Consider the following 23,990-nt stretch of genomic DNA (forward strand, 5'->3'; position numbering starts at 1 on the left):
TGACTACCAATATTACAGGAATGACCATTACATGTTTAATTCCCTCCTTAGAACTGCAAAAGGAAAGATATCTTAGATCAAAATTGTACAAACCTTTGTACAGTTGTCTGAAATGAGAGATGTTATTGAGCGTTTCGCTGACATTAAACCTCATTTACTGCTAATTTCCATTCTCTAATTAGTCAGGACAGCATCTAAGTTTTCTGAGGAGGAAATGACAACTTTTCCCAGTGTAGAGTTTAGTTTAACACAAAGAGGGAGGAGAGACGGTGAACGCTAAGTAAAAACAGAGCGTGTCCCGTCTCGGGTTACACAGAAGAGACAGAGAAAAAAAAAAGAGTAGAGGAATCCACAGGCGCTTTCTGTGAAGAGACTGAAGTGGAGTTGCATGGAGTCCATCAGACTGGAGAATGAAGATCTCTGCAGTGCTAACAGCTCTCCTGACTAATCTTCTGCTGGGAAGTAAGTGCATCAGACTCAATTCAGCATCAACTGATGTGATAATGTCCGAAACTGCAGAGGAAATCTCAGCCTTCGTGTAGCTTGTCAGTTAATGGAAACTACATGTAATCTATGGGTTTCTATTTCTTGATTTTTGTCAGTTTTTTCCATTCTGTGTGTGTGTGTGTGTGTGTGTGTGTGTGTGTGTGTGTGTGTGTGTGTGTGTAAGAGAGAGAGAGAGAGAGAGAGAGAATATGAGTATAGTGTACAGTACACAGTAAATTGTACTAAATGCATTGTGTATGTGTGTGCGTGCGTGCATGGGTGCTTGCATGTGTGTGTGTCTGTGTGTATGCGTGCGCATGTGTGTGTATGTGTGTGCATGCAAATATAAGTACAATGTACCATATACAGTTAATTGTACTAAATGCATTGTGTGCGCGTGTGTATTTACTCATATTTGCATGCACTATCAATGTACAATATACAGTAAATTGTACTAAATGCATTGTGCGTGTGTGTGCGCGCATGTGTGTGTGCATGCAACTATGAGCACAATGTACCATACACAGTACATTTTACTCAATGCATTGTGTGTGTGTGTGTGTGTGTGTGTGTGTGTATGTATATATATATATATATATATATATATATATATATATATATATATATATATATATACAGTATATATATATATATATATATATATATATATATATATATATATATATATATATATATATATATATATATATATATATGAGTACTATGTACAAAATATATAGTATATTGTACTAAATGCATTACACAGTGTATACATAAAGTGCATCAGGAAACTATTGATAGCGCTTCACTTTTTCCACATTTTAATGTTACAGCCTTAATCCAAAAATTATTAAATTGATTTATTTCCTCAACATTCTACACACAATCGCCCATAATGACAATCTGAAAAAAAGAGTTTTTGAACTTGTTGCAAATTTATTCAAAATAAAAAAGCTGAAAAATCAGATGTACATCAGTATTCCCAGCCTTTGGCGTGAAGCTCTACATTGAGCTCAGGATCATTCTGTTTCCACTGATCATTCTTTAGATGTTTCAGCAGCTTCACTGGAGTTCACCTGTGCTCAATTCAGTTAATTGGACATGATTTGAAAAAGCACACACCTGTCTATATAACGGCCCAGGGTTGACAGTGCATGACAAAGCACAAACCAAGCACGAAGACAAAGGAATTGTCTGTAGACCTCAGAGAGAGGATTGTCTCGAGGCACAAGGCTGGGGAAAGTTACAGAAACATTTCTGCTGCTCTGAAAGTTCCAGTGAGCACAGCGGCCTCCATCATCAATAAGTGGAAGATGTTTGGAACCACCAGGACTCTTCCTAGAGCTGGCCGGGCATCTAAGCTGAGTGATCGGGGGAGAAGGGCCTTAGTCAGGGAGGTGATCAATAACCTGATGGTCACTCTGTCTGAGCTCCAGCACTCTTCTGTGGAGAGAGGAGAACCTTATAGAAGGACAACCATCTGTGCAGCAATCCACCAATCAAGCCTGTATGGTAGAGGGGCCAGACGGAAGACACTGCCCGCATAGATTTTGCCAAAAGGCATCTGAAGGACTCTCAGACCATTAGAAACTAAACTCTCTGCTCTGATCAGACTCAAATTGAACTCTTTGGAGTGAATGCTAGGCCTTACGTTTGGAGATAACCAGGCTCCGCTCATCACCAGGCTAATAACCATCCCTACAGTGAAGCATGGTGGTGGCAGCATGCTGTGGGGATGTGTTTCAGCAGCAGGAACTGGAAGACTAGTCAGGATAGAGGGAAAGAGGAATGCAGCAATGTACAGAGACATCCTGAATGAAAAGCAGGACAACGACCCAAAGCACACCGCCAAAATATCAATGGAGTGGCTTCACAACAACTTGGTGAATGTCCCTGAGTGGCCCAGCCAGAGCCCAGACCTAAATCCTATTGAACATCTCTGGAGAGATCTGAAAATGGCTGTACACCGGCGCTTCCCATCCAACCTGATAGACCTTGAGAGGTCCTGCAAAGAGGAATGGGGGAAAATTCCCAAAGACAGCTGTGCCAAGCTTGTGGCATCATATTCAAAAAGACTTGAGGCTGTAATCGCTGCCAATGGTGCATCAACAAAGTACTGAGCAACGGATGTAAATACTGACGTACATGTGATTTTTCACCTTCTTTATTTTTTATAAATTTACAACAATTTCAAAAATTCTTTTTCACATGGTCATTATGGGGGATTTTGTGAAGGATGTTGTGGAAATAAATCAATTTTGGAATAAGGCTGAAACATAAAAACAGTGTGGGCTATCAATCTATCAATACTTTGCGGATACATATATTTATATATATATATATATATATATATATATATATATATATATATATATATATATATATATATATATATATATATATACATACACACACACACACATATATATATATATATATATATAAATGTGTGTGTGTGTGTGTGTGTGTGTGTGTGTGTGCGCGTTTGTATATTTGTGTGTCCATGTGCGTGTCTAATTTTATTTATAAAAAAGGGGTCTTGTTATGTTTATATAAATAAAAATATAAAAGGTATACAAGTAGAGTATTTTTAAATACATGCAAATTGAATAGGTCATCTGTGGGGAGGTCTGCCTGAGATCCACCCTAGTAATGCTCTCCAGATGGCCTGTCAAAAAGGCTCATTAAGCAGAAGCAACAGGATCTGGAAAGCCTCTCACTTTTAATATCCCAGCATGCACTGCTTTTATAATTCTCTTTAAAGTCTGCAAACAAATTGCTGGCTTACATGACTGAAACACTGAATAAGGAATTGCCTGCGTTTAATAAATGTTCGTTTACCCTGCGTGCATTTTTATTCTCAACTGCTCTGTTAAATGTCGCATTGCTCTCATTGATTCCAGATGTGTGTTCATCCATCAACGTCACAGTCTCTCCGGCTCCCTTCACGGTGGTGGCGGAGGGTCAAAACATCACCCTGTCCTGTCAGGTGAGCAGTGGTGAATACTAGTATCTTAAAAATATCTAGTGAAATATTATGTGCTGTCATCACGGCAAGATAAAATAAATCAGTTATTAGAAATGAGTTATTAAAACTATTATGTTTACAAAAAAAAATATTTTTGTTTTGGGGGAAATTGGGGAAAAATATAGAGCTGGGCTAATAATATAAAAAATATTAAAAATAATAGTTTTTTCACCAAGCTTGAAGTAATCAATCAGAGAACAGGAGAAAGTGCATAACTCCGATCATTTTAATATAGCGTATTATAATGAAATCCCAAAATTATAGTATATTACTGGGAGTTACTTTTAAGTTATCTCGCGGCCCACCAGCAGGCCGTTGTCCACCGGTTAAGAATCCCTGATTCAGACGGAAGTGACAAACAACAAGCTTTACATGTTGATATCCGTTTAATATCTTCTAAACGTGAAATTTGTCATTGTTTTGTACCACACTACCTTGTAGACATCCTTGAAGACTAACATAATGATATTGACATCTAAAATAACGTTTTTACGGTTATATATCAATCACGCAGAATCAATCAACAGAAGATCACAGATTTTTTAAGAAATCAGATCTTAAATGTGGCGATTTTGTAATGCTGCGACCAAAAGCGCTTAGGCTGGCTGACGGAAGATTAAAAATTTACACTGCTTTGTTTGTTTGTTTGAATGTTTGTTTGTTTATTTATTTATTTATTTGTTTGTAGTCCACACTGCTTTGTTTATTTGTTTGTATGTATGTATTTATTTATTTATTTATTTATTTATTTATTTATTTATTTGTAGTCCGCACTGTTTTCTTTCTTTGTTTCTCTCTTTATTTCTTTGTAGTCCACACTGCTTTATTTATTACATTTATTTGTTTATTTGTTTGTTTGTACTTCAAATGGCTTTGTTTGTTTGTTTGTTTGTTTTTTTTCTCTTTCTTTCTTTCTTTCTTTCTTTGTTTCTATCTTTATTTATTTGTTTGATTATTTGTATACCACACTGCTTTGTTTGTTTGTTTGTTTGTTTGTTTGTTTTGTTTGTTTCTTTCTTTCTTTCTAGTCCACACTGCTTTTTTATTTATTTATTTATTTATTTATTTATTTATTTATTTATTTCATTTTCTTGTCCCTTTACTAATCCGGGGTCACCACAGCGGAATGAACCGCCAACTTATCCAGCAAGTTTTTATAAGCGGATGCCCTTCCAGCTGCAACCCATCTCTGGGAAACACACACACACATTCACACACACACTCATACACTACGGAAGATTTAGCCTACCCAATTCACCTCTTTTTGGACTGTGGGTTCGAACCAGCGAACTTCTTGCTGTGAGACGACAGCACTACCTACTGCGCCACTGCCTCACCCCTTTTTAATTAATTAATTAATTAATTAATTAATTAATTTGTTAGTTTGTTAGTTTGTTTGTTTGTTTGTTTGTATTCCACACTGCTTTATTTGTTAATTTGCTTCTTTCTTTTTTTTTCATTTATTTGTTTGTTTGTAGTCCACACTGCTTTGTTTGTTTGTTAGTTTGTTTGTTAGTTTCTTTCTTTCTTTTTCTCTATTTGTTTATTTGTTTGTAGACCACACTGCTTCGTTTGTTTGTTTGTTTCTTGCTTTCTTTCTTTCATCCAAACTGCTTTGTTTGTTTGTTTGTTTGTTTGTTTGTTTGTTTGTTTGTTTGTTTGTGTTTTCATTTTAGTTGTCTTCTATTTCTTTTGCTTTAATTTCCAAAACGAAACCTTATTGGACTTAAGAAATTTGCAATGATAATAAAGCATGTTATCAAGTTTTTAATGATTCCTGAAGGAATTACAATGCTTTGTTTCGTTATATCATCTTCATTTATATGGTATTTACAGCTACTGTATATTTCTGTCCATTCGCATCCCGTCCTTTCAAGCGCCCTGGCGGCATAGTCGCACCTAAACACAATTTCATAATCCAATTGTACCGCAGCGACATCACACATGGCGGTAGTGGTCATGTTGATCTGTCACTCATTGTACATATACCCCATTAGAGTAATTTGAGTATTTGTAATGTGTTACGTTACATCACTGCAGGTAAGCCAGCGGAAGCGATCAGCGAGTCTGCCGGTGGTTCGCTGGATGTTTCAACCAGAATCTGGAGGAGAGGAGCTGCTGGTAGCACGAGTGAACATGAAGAGAGCCAAGTTTTACGGGAACTACACCAAGAGCTTCCGCAAGCCCAAAATGAAGCTGACCGTGGTGAAACAGGGCAAGATCTTCAACCTGCTGATCGTGAACATCAGCGAGCGGGACAGGGGTGTGTACAGCTGCAGGGTGCAGGAGTTTAACAAACACCAGGAGCGATGGAAAGCTTCCACCAACAGCTCGGCCTCCACGCAGCTCAGAGGTTTGTCTACACAGCGCTAAACGAAGCTTTATGTATCTTTAAGTCAGCTGTTTTCAATCACTTATTAAATCGATTAAACAATTCAAAGCCCTCAAAATGCCACAGATACATGTATCTGCTGGTCTTTCACACAATGTTTGGCACTATCTTGTAAGTGAATAATACGTAGGTTGGTGTGTACTTTATTAGCTGCTTTCTTTGTGTGTTTAAATGTTTGACGCCATCTTGTGTCTGAATAATCCGCAGGTTAGTGTATACTCCATCAGCTGTTTTCGTTTCTGTCAGCTGTGTATTTTTGACTGTTTGGCGCCATCTTGTGTCTGAATAATGCGCAGGTTAGTGTATACTCCATTAGCTGTTTTCATCTATGTAAGCTTTGAATTTTTAACTGTATTGGTGGCATTGTGTGTCTGAATAATGCGCAGGTTAGTGTATACTCCATCAGCGGTTTTCGTTTCTGTCAGCTTTGTGTTTTTGACTGTTTGGCGCCATCTTGTGTCTGAATAATGTGCAGGTTAGTGTATACTCCATCAGCTGTTTTCGTTTCTATCAGCTGTGTATTTTTGACTGTTTGACGCCATCTTGTGTCTGAATAATGCGCAGGTTAGTGTATACTCCATCAGCTGTTTTAATTTCTGTCAGCTTTGCGTTTTTGACTGTTTGGCACCATCTTGTGACTGAAAAATGCGCAGGTTAGTGTATACTCCATCAGCTGTTTTAATTTCTGTCAGCTGTGTATTTTTGACTGTTTGGCGCCATCTTGTGTCTGAGTAATGCGCAGGTTAGTGTATACTCCATCAGCTTTTTTCGTTTCTGTCAGCTTTGTGTTCTTGACTGTTTGGCGCCATCTTGTGTCTGAATAATGCGCAGGTTAGTGTATACTCCATCAGCTGTTTTCGTTTCTGTCAGCTTTGTGTTTTTGACTGTTTGGCGCCATCTTGTGTCTGAATAATGTGCAGGTTAGTGTATACTCCATCAGCTGTTTTCGTTTCTGTCAGCTGTGTATTTTTGACTGTTTGACGCCATCTTGTGTCTGAATAATGCGCAGGTTAGTGTATACTCCATCAGCTGTTTTCGTTTCTGTCAGCTTTTTGTTGTTGACAGTCTGGCGCCATCTTGTGTCTGAATAATGTTCAGGTTAGTGTATACTCCATCAGCTGTTATCATCTATGTCAGCTTTGAATTTTTAACTGTTTTGGCGGCATCGTGTGTCTGAATAATGTGCAGGTTAGTGTATACTCCATCAGCAGTTTCTGTCAGCTTTGCGTTTAATTAAAGAATCGATACACTATTATGGCACAGAACAATGTTTTATGTCTATTGTTTATGTTTTGCATTGAAATTGAGTCATTTCAAAACAGTGATGACAAAAAGCCTTGAATACTGTCACTAGATATATGTAGTGTGATACCTGCACCGAACCACAGATCTGATTTCACAAAGCGATGTTTCGAAAGCACCCATCACTACCCCAAATTCACAAGCTGATTTGATTGACTCAGAGTTTCTCTCTTCTGGACTCTTAAACTGTCTTGAGGTTTGAAACATCTGACAAAATACTCACCGCATAACCGACAGATGTCGAGAATCTCTTCATGTGTGAGATTTTCCATTAAAAACATGTGGAAATGTGATCTAATATTTATGCGCTATATATCTGTCTTTTGGCAGTCGGAGTTGACAGAAACAAAGTGTAATGACAGCCAAACGCTATTGACACTGGCTGAATAATGGAGTTTTTCTTCGCTGACTTGCTGTACAGACAGACGGACTCAGAGATTGTCACTCTTTGGATTCAAGACAAAATAGGTGCAGATTGAATTTGAGTGTACGCAGAATCAGAAAAAGCAAAGAGAAAAAGGAGGTCAGAGACTCGACTATTAGATCAGAGTTTTCCAGCAAAAAGCTGCTGCGGGTGGCCATCGCATGGCCTACTTAAAGACACCACCAAATCACAACTGGATGCTTGTGGCTTTTGGTCCATCTGTGTTAGCTTAAAGTGACTGCAAACATTTAAAAGACGCAGGTTTTGCTTTAAGGTGAAACTATTGGCCCTCTGGGAATATGGAAAGGTAAACAAACTTTGTCAGTTGTATCTGACCACCAACATAGATTAAACAAAACAACAAAAGCAGATAATGGAGGGTTAAGTATTTAGTTCATTAGTTTCTATTGTGTCCATTGGTTTTCACTGATTATTTGAGTTCACATGGGGCTCATTTTTGTTGTTCCCAGCAGGCACCTGGATGTCAAAATGACATCAGACATGATGTCATAAAACACCTCTAAAATGCAAATCGATTCATCTATTAAACATCCACACATTGATGCCCTTTTGACCACCAAAATAACGACCCAAAAAGCATTATAAGAATTTTTTTTCCTCTATAAGCTTTAATTACTAATTACAAACTTACACTGGATTTTAAATCCCTACAATGCATGTAAACTAGATGTCAAAATGACAACAAACTTAACTGACTTAAAAATGTCAAAAACTGATTCATTTTGATTTGTTGTTTTGACATCAAGGTGTCCGCTGGGTTGGTTTGGTATGTATAAAAGCTTTAAAAAAACCTTTTTATGAAAAAAAAATTAAATTAAAAACTGATTTATGAATTTTTGAAGTTTTCATTTTTGAGTAAACTATCCCTTTAAGGGCAGGTCTAATCCAGCCCAGCAGGAATTAGTCACATACTACACTTGTATATAAAAAGGAGTTACGAGACAGACATATTTAAAACACTAACGTATCAGGGATCTGGGGCCTCATGTACGAAGACTTGCGTGGAAATCTTACTAAAACATTGCGTACGCACAAAGCTGTAAATGTGCGTACGCAGAAAAAAATTCAGATGTATGAAACACTGCGTACGCCGAATCCCACGCATATTCTTTTGTACATCCGAAAGAACGTGAAACTGAGCGCAACATGCACGAGCACAAAACCCCTCCCTGCCTCCTCCCCCGTATGAACATGCTAATGACTCTACTTATGGCAAAACCCAACGAAAAAGCAACGGCAAAAGCAAGCAAAAAAAGAAACTTTGAACAGAATGTAAATTGGAGGTGCTGCTTTCGGAGGTAGACCGGAGAAAAGCGGTGTTATTTGCAAGTTTGTTCTCCGGAATTAACAACAAAAGAAAAAAATAGAGTGGGAGAGTTTAGCTGATGCGGTTAACACAGTTGGGTCTGAACATCGCACTGAGTGCATTAAAAAGAAATAGTGTGGTTTATAGGTGTAAAATGTTGGCGTACTCACAACAGTCTCAGTGGCGCAGCTTGTAAGTCACATGTCTACATGCTTTGACACATTCGAGCATGAACTCTGTTCGAATCCAGCGTCTAATGAACTCTTTTTTTCTTTATTCCCCCGCTACATATCAGATTTTGCCTACTATTTATAATGAAAAAGACAAGTGGGAATCATTAATAAGTCTGTGCATCATATTTTATTTGCACATTTATTGAATGGAAATGTTTCTGATTCACGCATGCGTATTCATCTTCAGATAGTGTCTTTATAGCAATGTGCGTGCAGTAGATCGCTCAGATTACATTGGGAAAACTGGCGACCGCTGCAAATTGCACTTTAATGTTTAGCTGGTCAACTGTATGGAATGGAAACCTTATATACCTGCCAGATGAACCCGTCTCGTACAGCTGCCATTGCACGGCTCAAAGACACGTTGTAGTGTGCAATTTAACACAACTGCCTCTAGGAGTCGCCAATGCAAATAAAACACACACGCACAAAAAATGTGTGTACGCCAGGCATGAAGGTGGCATGGAGCTGCGCACATTCACACGTTCAGTTCATTGTTAGTAAATCCAAACGTGAGCGATTCTGACCGTGAAACCTGGCGTACGCAAAGTTTTTGTGCGTACGCAGCGTTGATGCATGAGGCCCCTGCACTGTATAAAATGTACTTTAAAAAGAGAGTTAATTGGTCAATTAACCGTGCATAATTATACAAATTAAGTAAAATATTGGTCCCACTTTATATTAAGTGTCCTTAACTACTATGTACTTGCATCAAAAAAATAAATACAATGTACTTACTCTGTTCATAATGTATTTGAGAACACTTGTGGTGCTTTTGAGTTGGGATAGGGGTTGGGTTATGGACAGGTTTGGTGGTGTGGGTTGGTTGGTTTAAGGGTGGGTAAAGTGTAAGGGATGGTCAACAGAGTATTTACAAATGTAATTACAGAAGTTAATTACAGATGTAATTACATACAGGTATTCAATCAAGCATAAGTACACAATAAATACATGTATTTACACAATAAGTACATTGTAACAAATTACAATATTAATTCCTGTGTAAGTACATATTAGTTAAGGCCACTTAATATAAAGTGGGACCAAAATATTTAACAGTTACAATGAGTTTACTCACTTTTTAAGTAAAGCAAATAATCACTTTTTACAGTTTGCTACTGTAGTTAGCATTCGGTTTGACACAAAATACACTGAACAAAAACTATTTAAAGATGATTCCTTGGATTTACTCAATTTTTTTTTTACGTTAAGTAGCTGTAAAAAATATTTAACTATATTTAAACAAACAAATTTAGTTGAACATTATTACATTTAATTTGTTTGTTTAAATTCAACACACACAAATTGTTTGCAACAATTCTGCATGCAGCACTTACTGTATACAATGCCCAACATCTCCAGTTGGCTTTGCATTCTCATGAACCACACAGCTCTAAGCTTGTACATGGATCATTATTTATTTCACTATTCATGCGTCCTGCAGAAATGTGCTTATTTTTAGAGCTCCAGCTCAGGCCTGACCCAATCAGGGAGGGACAAAAGCTCCATTGAGTCATGTGGCTCATATTTAGACACATAAAAAGATCCAGATCCTGAGTCTTCGGTGGCTACTGAATGCTTCTGTCACTGTTTTTGCCAAAAGCCATTTGTTAAAAACCTCCCTGATGCATGAATGGAGATGTTTCAATACAGCAGCTGCGTCTATTGACATATTCATGATTCCAGTTCACCCGCACATCACATTCAGCTCTGAAAAGAAGTAGTGAATATATTAAAGAGTATGTAAAGTGAACAACATTTCCCTCTGTCTTGGCAATATGAATGATCACGCTCTAGTCCTTTTACTCAGAGCTGACCAGAACAAAACCGCGTATACAACACAAACCTATTTACTGTACTTCACATCTTGGCTTTTCACAGATAGCCAATACAGGACAAAGCTGAAGTCAAAATCATTAGCCGTCCTGTGAAATATTTCCCAAATGATGATTAACAGATTCAGGAATTTTTCACAGTATTTCTTATAATATTTTTTCTTCTGGAAAAAGTCTTATTTGGTTTATTTCGGATAGAATAAAAGCAGTTCTTAATTTTTTTATTACAATTTTAAGGTCAATATTATTAGCCCCTTTAACCATTAACTCATTAATTAAACCATTAACCATTAATTAAACTCTGCTGCCATTTGGGGATTTCCGCCTGGATTTTGCCTACTCAAATTTAAAAGCTTCCCAAATTCACACAAAATTTGGTATCATTTTAAAGAAAACCCTTTGAATTTTCATAAAACACTGTTGAAAGTGTTTAAAATAAGTGTATACGTCGTCTATGTTATAATAAACACCTAAAAAAGAGGCGCTTTTTGTATTTTTTTTATAAACTCAAATTTGAAAGTGTACCTTTTAGGTTGTGTGTGGTCTAGCGTGCTGTAATTAATGTTGGTGGTTCCTGCACATGTCTGTAATCATAGGAAAAAAGAAAAATGTCTCCACCATAATCTATGCAAAAGTTATTGCATTCCAACTGATGAGAGATGCTGTACAAGCCACAGGGAGCGATCCTTGTTTTCATATTTCATTATTCTTTTGTTTGATCAAACATAATTCACTGTGTTTGGACCACATCAGACATATAAAAGGATTACTTATGCACATCACCTCAAAAACAGAGGAGAATGGCCCTGAAGGGCACAGCATAGGGTAAGAGATGACAGCTGTCTGTGCTATCTGGGGCTGCTTATTGATCATGAATGTATTGTTTACATTTCTGCGCCATAGAAACACCACAATTCATTCAACAACTGTTTGGCATATGAATATAATTCAGTAAAAAGAATGCTAGAACTGTATGAGCACCGGCAAGAGCTTTCATTTGAGCTATAACTTGTACATGTGTCATATAAAATATATGAAAATGAACCAATGTAAAATACCCAGCTCGGGTATCCAAAATACTGTGTATTTAAGTGTAAATAACTTTTATACAGTAGAATAAAAACCAAAGTGATGCATTTGTGCATAAAATATAGATTCTACACTTTCAAACGAAACCACTTACGGGGGTCTGGTGCAACGCTAGCCCTTTAAATCTGAAAGCGAAAGTCGACCAGGTACCGGGTCCGCAGAGTTTAAGTGGTTAAGCTATAATTGTTTTTAATAGTCTACAGAACAAACCAATGTTATACAATGGCTTGCCAAATTACCCGAACTTAACCTTATTAAGTCTTTAATTGTTAATTTAAGCTAAATACTAGTATCGTGAAAATATCTAGTAATCATTTCTGTACTGTCATGGAAAAGACCAAATAAATCCGTTATAAGAAATGAGTTATTAAAACTATTATGTTAACAAATGTCTTGAAAAAACTTCTCTCATTAAACAGAAATTGGGGGGAAATATACAGGAGGGCTAATAATTCTGACTTCAACTGTATATTGACTTCTTTTTTCAGACGTAAGGAAAGCCATACAAAACATCTCCCTGCGTTGAATCCGCAAACACAGTCAGCATCCCCTGCTTTCTCGCTGCTACTGTGTATTTAAATCTGCACCACATCCTCCCTCACATGGCAGAGACTCTCTCTGCTTCTTACAAATACTGTCAGTGGAAAATGTGATCTTGTTTCAGGGAACAGAGAGTTTTGAGCTCAGTGCTGCGGACTATTTGTTTGGTTGAATGCAGGTTTGGGGTAAGGGTAGACCTTAGTAAAATACAATCAATGGAAAATTTAATAAATAATATAAATAAATCTTGGTTACTTCTGGCCACAGCCATATGTGATCTATAGCTGATTAACCATGTGGATGGATGATAACAGCCTTCTGAGCTTACCAGTAGGCGCGGAAAGGCCCCTACTAGCCCATATCTATCAGCTCATAACCACTGATAACACCCATTCAATCGAGTGATAACATTGGAATCGGCTCTACTAACTCGGTTCCTATTTGTGAGAAGTAAATACTGTAGTAACTATAACTAATTACTCTTTTAAAGCAGCATGCCCAACACTTTCACAGTAGGAAAAAAAATCATACTGTAAAGAAATGCAGGGTTCTACACAATTCCTTCATGTTGTCCCAACACAAATCGATTAAGTTGACTTAATTGCTTTTACAAATTTAAGTGAATTTAAGATTAATAAATTAAGTTGCCACCCCCCAAAACTGAAATAGTGTGTTGTTTCAACTCGTATCACATAAGTAGCTTGAACAAGCAGCTAAATCTTTTTCTTTAGAGTGTATTACAGCTTCCGTCTCATGACCACTTCCACTTCTGACAGAGCACAAGGATTCAGTCGAACTCATTTGATTCACATGAGCCAAATTTGCTCTTCAGTGGTCTACTCTGCACCCAAATAGTTGGTTGAACTTCTTCTGTTTGCCTGTCCAGCTCGCCTTACTGTCGTCAGCTGCCGTTTTCATGGGTATTTCAGGGCACCATAGCGGGTGCTTGCCACCGTGAGCCAGGAGTGTATCCAGAATAAGGGAAAGCCTCACTGCTGTTGTCCCACACACACACTACTGCCCCTGCAATTTGCCTGATTTAACTGCATGTGCCGTGTAATTATGAGGGTCTGGAGCCGCAGTGATGAGTGTGCATTTCTCTCTTCTTCCCCTCGCAGTGCATGTTCTCCCAGCCGGCAGACCAAAGGAGGATCTGTGGAGTCTGTTTGAAGGTGAGCCACAAAACTCTGTTCAACCATATTGTCTTAGACAAAAAAAAAATGTAAATGTGCTAAAGCTGTTCTTTTTAGATGTAGTGAATAGCATACTACAGTGTAAAAAGTCTTTAGTTACTTTACTTAAAAGAAGTCAGTAAACCCATTGACTTAACTTGCATAATTATGTTGTATAATTATGTCACACATTGTTGACGTAATAATCAAATGGCAATGAGTTTACACACATTTTTTAAAGGGCCACTTTCGGTTAAAGTCTACTTCAGAATTTTTTTAAAAGATGCATGATTAATGGGCGTGGAGCTCCGCGAGCATCGGGCAGGAGTGGGCGTGGCCACAGGGGAGAAGGGGAGCGGACAAATGTTGTTGAAATATTAGAAAAAAGAAAAAAAAATTCAAAGGAGGGCGAATGATTTTGGCTTCATACTGTACATATGTTTGACGCAAGTGTATTTCTCTGTATGTATGTTTCAGATGTGTATCTGTGCGCTGTGCTGGTGTGTTGTGTCGGACTCTTGTGTATGTGCATGTTCACTATAGCTGTGAGCTGCCAGTATCTACAGAGGAAGAGACGGTTAAAAGGTGCGATTCTTTACGTGAAATAGTCTAATAAACACTTAAAATCCATGCTATGGACAATTAAAAAGACTTTAATTAGATGTTGAAGTCTAATCTATTTCTTTTATATGCTTTTATTTGTTAGAAAACTATCATTTGGTCAAGAGTCCACAGAACAGGTAAGACATTTATTAACTGCTTAATGCATTTTTTACGGTGGCTCAGTGGTTAGCATTGTCGCCTCACAGTAAGAACGTCGCTGGTGTGTCCCACCCCTTTCTGTGTGGAGTTTGCATGTTCTCCCCATGTTGGTGTGGGTTTCCTCTGGGTGCATTGGGTAAGCTAAATTGTCCATGAGTGTGTGTGTAATTGTGAGTGTATAAGGGTGTTTCCCGGTACTGGGTTGTGGCTGGAAGGGCATCTGCTGCGTAAAACTATGCTGGAATAGTCGGCGGTTCATTCTGCTGTTGTGACCCTTGATAAATAAGGGACTAAGCTGAAAAAAATGATATGATTTACAATTTTTGACACAACAACAAAACAGCATTTTCTCAAAACCGTGCGCTTGTGTGCTCAGTTCGGGAGAGACGGTCACTAGCCTGGTCAGTTTGTCTCCAGCTCTTCCCAAGAAGGTCAGAAAGTACAAGAAAAACAAAACTGTGGAGCAGGCGGATGTTCCACCAGAGATACCGGCTAAAGGTAGAGTAATATCTCCAAAATAAGCCTCTATATTTCTGCATGCATTAGGCGTGGGACGCTTCACAAAATGCCCATTTGATTCATGGTTCTGTGTTCATGGTTTTCGGTTTGATTTGGTTTACATTGAAAATAAATTACACATAAACACCATTTAGAAATACAGTGCTGAGCATATACGAGTTCACCTCTCACAAATCTCTCATATAAATCAATATTTTCTACAGGACGCTTTACAATATTATATTTGTGCATATACATTGGTTTAGTCAGTACTGAAGCCAAATCTGGAGCTTACCTAACAAAATAACTTATGATGACGCTCCAAAACGAGTACACCCAAATTTATATGTTTGAGAAAAATATTAAATACAAATAAAACGAGAGGAATAATCAAGAATCAAATCAAAAATGTCTCAAATTTTGTTGAAATTTAGTAGTTTGTAATTCTTTTCCCCAATATTTTGCATTAATTTAAATGTATTATCTGTTTATTTCTAAAGAGGTACAGTTAGTAAAGTATTATTTTAATAAATACGTAGTAGGTAGTGCTGTCGCATGTTCTCCCTGCGTTCGCGTGGGTTTCCTCCGGGTGCTCCGGTTTCTCCCACAGTCCAAACACATGCTGTACAGGTGAATTGGGTAGGTTAAATTGTCCGTAGTGTATTAGTGTGTGTGTGTGAATGTGTGTGGATGTTTCCCAGAGATGGGTTGCGGCTGGAAGGGCATCCGCTGCGTAGAAACTTGCTGGATAAGTTGGCGGTTCATTCCGCTGTGGCGACCCCGGATTAATAAAGGGACTAAGCCAACAAGAAAATCAATGAATGAATGAATGAATGAATGAATGAATGAAAAACGGGGTGTTCTCCTTTATGTTGAGCACTGTACCATACATCAGCATAAATGATGTAGCCTTATGATCTACCGTAAGTTATTCTCAAAGCCTTCTTTTGTTGTTGATTAATGGTAACGATGACAGCGCATTAATTCTGCCTGCTGTCATTTCAATAACTCTTCCTCGAATGTGTACTTGCATTTCCCTAAATGTTGCAGTGCAAGAACATGTTTAATTAAAAAGCATTTATGAGCTGTGAGAGAAACAAGTATTGAGTTTTTGCTCCGTCTTGCACTGGAATATTTAAACTGATAAAAACAAAGCAAACCTGAGTTTGCAGCAATAACTGTGTCAGAGACGTTTGTACAATCGGGAGAAATAAAAGGTAAAAATTAGATGGGATACAGCTGCGGATACTCAACACAATTCTTGTTTTTTTTTTTTAGACAACTTAATTGTTTTATATTCAATGCACTTAAATTTGTAAAAACAATTAAGTTAACTTAATCAATGTGTGTTGGAACAACAGGAAGGAATTGTGTGCAACCAAGCATTTTTTACATTTGGAAGATGTTGGGTTTAGAGTTGGAAAGGGGTGGACGTTGATAAAATACAGCTATTGGGTAATTTAATAAATTATATGAATAATACTCAGCATTATTACTGTTTTTACATTACTGTGATGCTGGGTTTTGGGTTAGGATGAGGTAGATGTTAATAAAATACAGTTTAATGGCTAATTTAATAAATAATATGAATAATACTCAACATAATTACTGTATTTACATTACTGTGATGTTGGGTTTTGGGATAGGATGAGGTAGATGTTAATAAAATAAAGTTTAATGGCTAATTTAATAAATAATATGAATAATACTTGGTATAATTACTGTTTTTACATTACTGTGATGTTGGGTTTTGAGTTAGGATGAGGTAGATGTTAATAAAATACAGTTTAATGGCTAATTTAATAAATAATATGAATAATACGCGGCATAATTACTGTATTTACATTACTGTGATGTTGAGTTTTGGGATAGGATGAGGTAGATGTTAATAAAATACAGTTTAATGGCTAATTTAATAAATAATATGAATAATACTCCGCATAATTACTGTTTTTACATTACTGTGATGCTGGGTTTTGGTTTAGTATGGGTAGAACTTCCATAAGTTACAGTTTAATGGCTAATTTATTAAATAATATGAATAATACTCAACATAATTACTGTTTTTACATTACTGTGATGCTGGGTTTTGGGATAGGATGAGGTAGATGTTAATAAAATAAAGTTTAATGGCTAATTTAATAAATAATATGAATAATACTCAGCATAATTACTGTTTTTACATTACTGTGATGTTGAGTTTTGGTTTAGGATGAGGTAGACCTTAATAAAAACATTTTAATGGCTAATTTAATAAATAATATGAATAATACTCAACATAATTACTGTTTTTACATTACTGTGATGTTGGGTTTTGGTTTAGGATGAGGTAAATGTTAATAAAATAAAGTTTAATGGCTAATTTAATAAATAATATGAATAATACTCAACATAATTACTGTTTTTACATTACTGTGATGTTGGGTTTTGGTTTAGGATGAGGTAGATGTTAATAAAATACAGTTTAATGGCTAATTTAATAAATAATATGAATAATACTCAGCATAATTACTGTTTTTACATTACTGTGATGTTGGGTTTTGGTTTAGGATGAGGTAGATGTTAATAAATACAATTTAATGGCTAATTTAATAAATAATATGAATAATACTCAGCATAATTACTGTTTTTACATTACTGTGATGCTGGGTTTTGGTTTAGGATGAGGTAGATGTTAATAAATACAATTTAATGGCTAATTTAATAAATAATATGAATAATACTCAGCATTTGTACTGTTTTTACATTACTGTGATGTTGAATTTTGGTTTAGGATGAGGTAGACCTTAATAAAAAACATTTTAATGGCTAATTTAATAAATAATATGAATAATTCTCAGCATTATTACTGTTTTTACATTACTGTGATGCTGGGTTTTGGTTTAGTATGGGTAGAACTTCCATAAGTTACAGTTTAATGGCTAATTTATTAAATAATATGAATAATACTCAACATAATTACTGTTTTTACATTACTGTGATGCTGGGTTTTGGGATAGGATGAGGTAGATGTTAATAAAATAAAGTTTAATGGCTAATTTAATAAATAATATGAATAATACTCAGCATAATTACTGTTTTTACATTACTGTGATGTTGAGTTTTGGTTTAGGATGAGGTAGACCTTAATAAAAACATTTTAATGGCTAATTTAATAAATAATATGAATAATACTCAACATAATTACTGTTTTTACATTACTGTGATGTTGGGTTTTGGTTTAGGATGAGGTAAATGTTAATAAAATAAAGTTTAATGGCTAATTTAATAAATAATATGAATAATACTCAACATAATTACTGTTTTTACATTACTGTGATGTTGGGTTTTGGTTTAGGATGAGGTAGATGTTAATAAAATACAGTTTAATGGCTAATTTAATAAATAATATGAATAATACTCAGCATAATTACTGTTTTTACATTACTGTGATGTTGGGTTTTGGATTAGTATGGGTAGAACTTCCATAAATTACAGTTTAATGGCTAATTTAATAAATAATATGAATAATACTCAGCATTATTACTGTTTTTACATTACTGTGATGCTGGGTTTTGGTTTAGGATGAGGTAGATGTTAATAAGTTACAGTTTCATGGCTAATTTAATAAATAATATGAATAATTCTCAGCATTATTACTGTTTTTACATTACTGTGATGTTGGGTTTTGGGTTAGGATGAGGTAGACCTTAATAAAAAAACAGTTTAATGGCTAATTTAATAAATAATATGAATAATACTTAGCATAATCACTGTTTTTACATTACTGTGATGTTGGGTTTTGGGTTGGTGTAAGGTTAGATGTTAATAAAATACAATAATTGGGTAATTAAATAAATAATATAAATAATTCTCCTCAACTTACGGCTGCAGCTGTATCCCTTCTAGCAACAGTCAAAATCAAAATCCATGAGGCATAACTTTAGTAACACAGCAATGAACAGGAATCCATATTATGGGATCACTTATTCCAATCAAACACTAAAACACTCCAAACACCCGTCAAATGATAAATAAATAAATAAATAAATAAAACACATGTGAAGCGTTCAGTACACTCGCATACCACACTATGTTTTGATGAACTGTCCCATCCCTAGCATGCATTATTATGCTGAGGTGCCTAAATATCCTTTTAATAAGCAAAACATTCCATCTCAGCCCCTATTGCAGACAAAATGCGCAAGCCGAAGCTTTTAAAACCTCAGCCCAGAAAAGTGGTTTTGGTAAGTCTCTTCAATTGAATGCAAGTTATTTGTGTTGTGGAGCTGCCAATTGTCGTGTTTAATATGTCATATGTGACCCGACAGCCCAAAATTGCAGAGGAGAGTCTGACATACGCCGAGCTCGAGCTGATCAAGCCATTGCCTGAAGCCAAAGCTGCAAAGACAGGAACCGTGTACGCTCAGATACTCTTCGAGGACAAGCCTGTGTAGCATTGCATGTGCTGAGAAGGACGTTTATTTATGTATTAACACCATGTTGATTCCATTCATTGATGTTCCTGTGTTTTATACGTGCACACTTAAGTGAACTGCACATGTTTATGCAAGTCCTCCATGACTTTATAACCTGTGACGCAAATAAGGTTCATATTTAGCCAATTCCTCAGCTAACTGCAAACTAAGAGGTATGTGAAAGCCAAACAGTCGTAGGAAACCATGTTTTCATGTATCTGATCAGCAAAAAAATCAGGTATGGTGACCTCATAGCAAGAGGGTCGCTGGTTCAAGTGCAAGCAGGGGTCAGTTGGCGTTTCTGTGTGGAGTTTGCATGTTCTCCCCATGTTGACTTGAGTTTCCTCTGAGTGCTCCGGCTCCAAATGCATGCGCTAGGGAATTGGGTTAACTAAATTGGTCGTGATGTATGAGTGTGTGTGTGTGTGTGTGTGTGTGTGTGTCAATGTGAGTGTTTCCCAGTACTGGGTTGCAGCAGGAAGGGCATCTGCCGCATAAAACATGTGCTGGAATAATTGGCGGTTCATTTCACTGTGGACTAAGCTGAAGAACAATGAATGAATGATCTGCACAAAAACAAATTTGTATTCCACCGAAAACAATTATATGAAGGTAAACACTGACAAATGTTCTCCATTTAAATGTAATGCGAATTACACTGCTACGAATTAGCAAGCTAATATATTGGTAGCATTTTATTTTACAGTCTGGTAAAGCATGTATATAACATGTGCTTATTACAGACATTATAATATCTGATTAATAACAAGCTACAATCTCTGAACTTACTCTTAATATGTTAAGTTGACGTATAGTATTGACTTGTGAAAATAAAACTAACTCTAATGCTGTAAAATAAAGTGCAACCAATAAACTACATGCTTGTTTTGTGGGACAACAAAAAAGAAGTACATTTTATGTAACATTCTGGGTTCAATATAATACAATGCAGCTTCTGTGGCCAGTGGGGGATTTTAATTGCCATTTTTCAATATAGTAATTGTTTTGTTAATAGATTTAGGCTGCGTCCGAAACTGTCAACTACTCAGTAGGTACTGCATTTGAATTTAAACGTAGTACTCGGCCGTTAGAAAAGTACGTTCTATACAGTATGAATGTGAAAAGTATGAATGGAATTCGGACATACTACATCCGCCATTTTGTCATGGTCACGTGACCAACATGCGTCAGTTGCGTAGCTTTAAGGCTGATTTATACTTCTGTGTCAAACACCGGCGTATGCTACGGCGCTGACGCATAGCCCTTCGCCGTGGCCGCCGCTGACGTGCACCTCTCAAAAAATGTAACTACACGTCGCAACAACGCGTAGCGCAAGCTCTGTCATTGGTCGGCTTGGTAGCGCTGACGAGTCTGGGCGGGACCGAGAGCCGCGCGAATGGCGCGAACCCAATGTAGCGACTGTTTACAAGTGTGGAGTGCCGTGAAGAAGCTCCGGATGGAAAGTTTTGTTTTGTGTTTACCTCATGGTTAAAGTTGTTGCACGTCCGCCGGTTGCTGCCTCAAAATGAGCGAGTTTGAGCCTCTTGTAAATCCCGGAAGTGTTCAGGAAAAGCAAAAAAGCAGAGAAGAAACTCGACACAGAGGAACATTTACACCTCACTGCCAACTAGCGTTTCGGAAGTGCTAATGCAGACCAACAGAGACAGCGCACAGAAGTATAAATGCACAGCCACGCGCGTTGCCTGCGCCGTGAGTTACGCCGGTCACTTGACGCAGAAGTATAAACCAGGCTTCACTCTCATTCATGAATTCGCTCGAGGGGATCATGGGATAGCGCAGCGTGCATGGGATGCACACTCCAGAATCTCGCCGGAAGTAGCAAGTCATCCGGGCATTTCTCGCATACTGATTTTCGAATTCTATGAATTCAGACATACTACTCGGTTCGCATACTGATTTTAGCGTACTATATAGTATGGAAGTATGCGGTTTTGGACGCAGCCTTACTGTTATTTGAGCTGCAAATTAGCACAAACTGTCCATTTAGGTGTTCTCTATCTCAGTGTGCAGCGTTTCCGAACTCCCTCAACATTGTCCTGTGTTTTTGAATAATGTGAATTTAAGAGTGCGTTCACACCTGTGAATCGATTCAGTTGTTCCGAAACAGAGATTACAATTGTTACATTGTTGCTCTTTGCTCTTAGTGCGGTTCGCTTTCACACGGCAAAGTTTCTAACCGGACCAAAAGAGCTCAAACAAGTCACGTGTGATTAAACTCTCCTCACATTGGTCAGAGCTTCACGGTTTATTTAAGTCCTGCTCAGCTGTCAGGGTGGTGGTTTAGTGGTGTTTGACAAGGTGCATGCGACAAGTCTGAAGAGCGAGGAGGGATGCGGTGGGAAGGGTGTGTGACATATTAGACCGGTAGGGAGACGCACGATTTCCGGGAGATTTTTAGTCGGGAGTCTCTGTGCAACTTCCAGGAGAGTTGGGATGTCTGTTGAATGACCTCCCGCCCTACTCATAATTCTCTCTTCATAGCCGTATGCCTATTACATATCCATAAAACACTGTGATATAACCAGGCTCGGATAGTTTCGCTTTCTCACTACAATCGATCCGCTCCAGAGTTTGTTTTAATTGAGACCACCTCATGCAAGCGATCTCGGAGCGATTTTTTGGCGCGGATCCGAGCGCGATTGGTGGATTCACATATGCCAAACGAACCGTGCAAACTGGGCAAACGAGACGGGTTCCCAAACAAAAGTCTAAGTGTGAAAGCACCCTAAATAATTAACACCTAATTAAGTTCTGTTCGTAAAAGTTGTTGTCGACGTTTCACAGATATGCAGAATTTGAACTCGAGAGGCTTCGATTGATGTTGTGAATATGATGTGTTTGTTGTCGCCAGTGCATCCCAAGCAAGAGGCAAAAGCAGCAGCAGCTAATTTGCATTTACAGTAAAGAGACGTACACAAAAGCTTCTCATGTTTGCTTTCAACTCAAAATTTTCCATTTACAGTATGAAAAATAATTATTAGTATTTTAACCTGAATCTTCACAGATATATTAGAGAAACTTCCATTTAATTTGAACTGGAACACTTTAAAGTCTTTAGTAATGTCACCTCACAGCAAGCAGGTGCCGTAGGTCACGACAATCACTCAAAGCAGAAGTATAAATCAGCCTTGAGTGTGTAATGTAATGTAATGTGTGTTTATATAGCGCATGTATTGTGTATGGCCATACACCCAAAGCGCTTTACAATCATGAGGGGGGGGGGGGTATCTCCACACCACCACCAGTGTGCAGCATCTACTTGGATGATGCGGTGGCAGCCAAAGGACAACGTCGCCAGAGCGCTCACCACACACCAGCTATTGGAGGAGTGGAGAGACAGTGATAGAGCCAATGTGGTGGAAGGGGATGATTGGGAGGCCATGATTGTAAGGGCCGATTGAGGGACTTAGGCCAGGACACCGGGGTTACACCCCTACTCTTTACGAGAGGTGCCATGGGATTTTTAATGACCACAGAGAGTCAGGACCTTAGTTTAACGTCTCATGAAAGACAGCACCCACTGACAGTGTAGTGTCCCTTTCACTTTTACTGGGGCTTTAGGACTCACACAGACCACAGGTTGAGCACCCCCTGCTGGCCTCACTAACACCACTTCCAACAGCAACCTAGTTTTTTCTAGTGGTCTCCCATCCAGGCTCAGCCCTGCTTAGCTTCAGTGAGTAACCGGTCTTGGGCTGCAGGGTTATATGGCTGTGGAGTGTGTGAGTGAATGAGTGTGCATGAATGTTTCATGAATATATGCTCGAATAGTTAGCGGTTTATTCCGCTGTGGTGACCCCTGATAAATAAAGGGACTAAGCCAAAAGATTACTCCCACGATTAACAAGGAACCACTCTATTGAAATTGTATTTTTCTGACCCCACTGTTGAGATGTTTTTTTCAAATTTACAAGACTTAATAAGTTAGCTTCTCAGGTTAATTCTTCTTTAACAATGTATAGATGCTTTTTTTTTTTTTTTTTAACAAAACAAACTATTTTTATTTATTTTTATTTATTTTTTTTGCAGCGAATGTACTTTTCTGTTAGTGTGATTTTAATATGTTTGTCTTCACTAACTAAGGAAAGACTGGCATGGACTTCTGTGGTAACAAAATAAAGAAAATCAGGCCACAGAAGCTCAACTTGTGTTGAACCCGGAAAATTCCTTTAAATCTGTCAAACGGCTCAAGTCTGTTTGTTTTCCTTCTCGTTTCGTGCGACGTCCTTTAGTGGAAGAACTTTTTTAGGATTTAATAATGGAAATATCAGGGCGTATCCATATCTGGAACAGACACACCGGCACCACCGATCCGACCCCTTCAGACTCCAAATAAATACCACCAAATCTCCTCCTGCAAGGGTTTTAGACACTATCACGTTTTTTTTAACTGTGAAATCTAAAGGTTCCTCGCAATAAGAGCC

General features: G+C 37.5%; 1 protein-coding gene across 1 annotated transcript in view; it reads left to right on the forward strand.

Moving 5' to 3' along the window:
• Positions 1 to 357: 357 nt before the first annotated feature.
• Positions 358 to 23,990, forward strand: part of vstm4b (V-set and transmembrane domain containing 4b) — a 23,750-nt gene continuing 117 nt past the window's right edge. Inside the window, exons 1-9 of the mRNA XM_021480203.3 lie at positions 358 to 462; positions 3,390 to 3,475; positions 5,555 to 5,867; positions 13,775 to 13,828; positions 14,306 to 14,413; positions 14,535 to 14,568; positions 14,967 to 15,088; positions 19,250 to 19,314; positions 19,399 to 23,990. The exon at positions 19,399 to 23,990 is cut by the window's right edge and continues 117 nt beyond it. Of these exons, the coding sequence (XP_021335878.1) occupies positions 411 to 462; positions 3,390 to 3,475; positions 5,555 to 5,867; positions 13,775 to 13,828; positions 14,306 to 14,413; positions 14,535 to 14,568; positions 14,967 to 15,088; positions 19,250 to 19,314; positions 19,399 to 19,524 (960 nt within the window). The 5' untranslated portion in view covers positions 358 to 410 and the 3' untranslated portion in view covers positions 19,525 to 23,990. The remainder of the gene's footprint in view (positions 463 to 3,389; positions 3,476 to 5,554; positions 5,868 to 13,774; positions 13,829 to 14,305; positions 14,414 to 14,534; positions 14,569 to 14,966; positions 15,089 to 19,249; positions 19,315 to 19,398) is intronic.

This window comes from Danio rerio, chromosome 12 (genome assembly GCF_049306965.1).
Source record: "Danio rerio strain Tuebingen ecotype United States chromosome 12, GRCz12tu, whole genome shotgun sequence".
Taxonomy (NCBI): domain Eukaryota; kingdom Metazoa; phylum Chordata; class Actinopteri; order Cypriniformes; family Danionidae; genus Danio; species Danio rerio.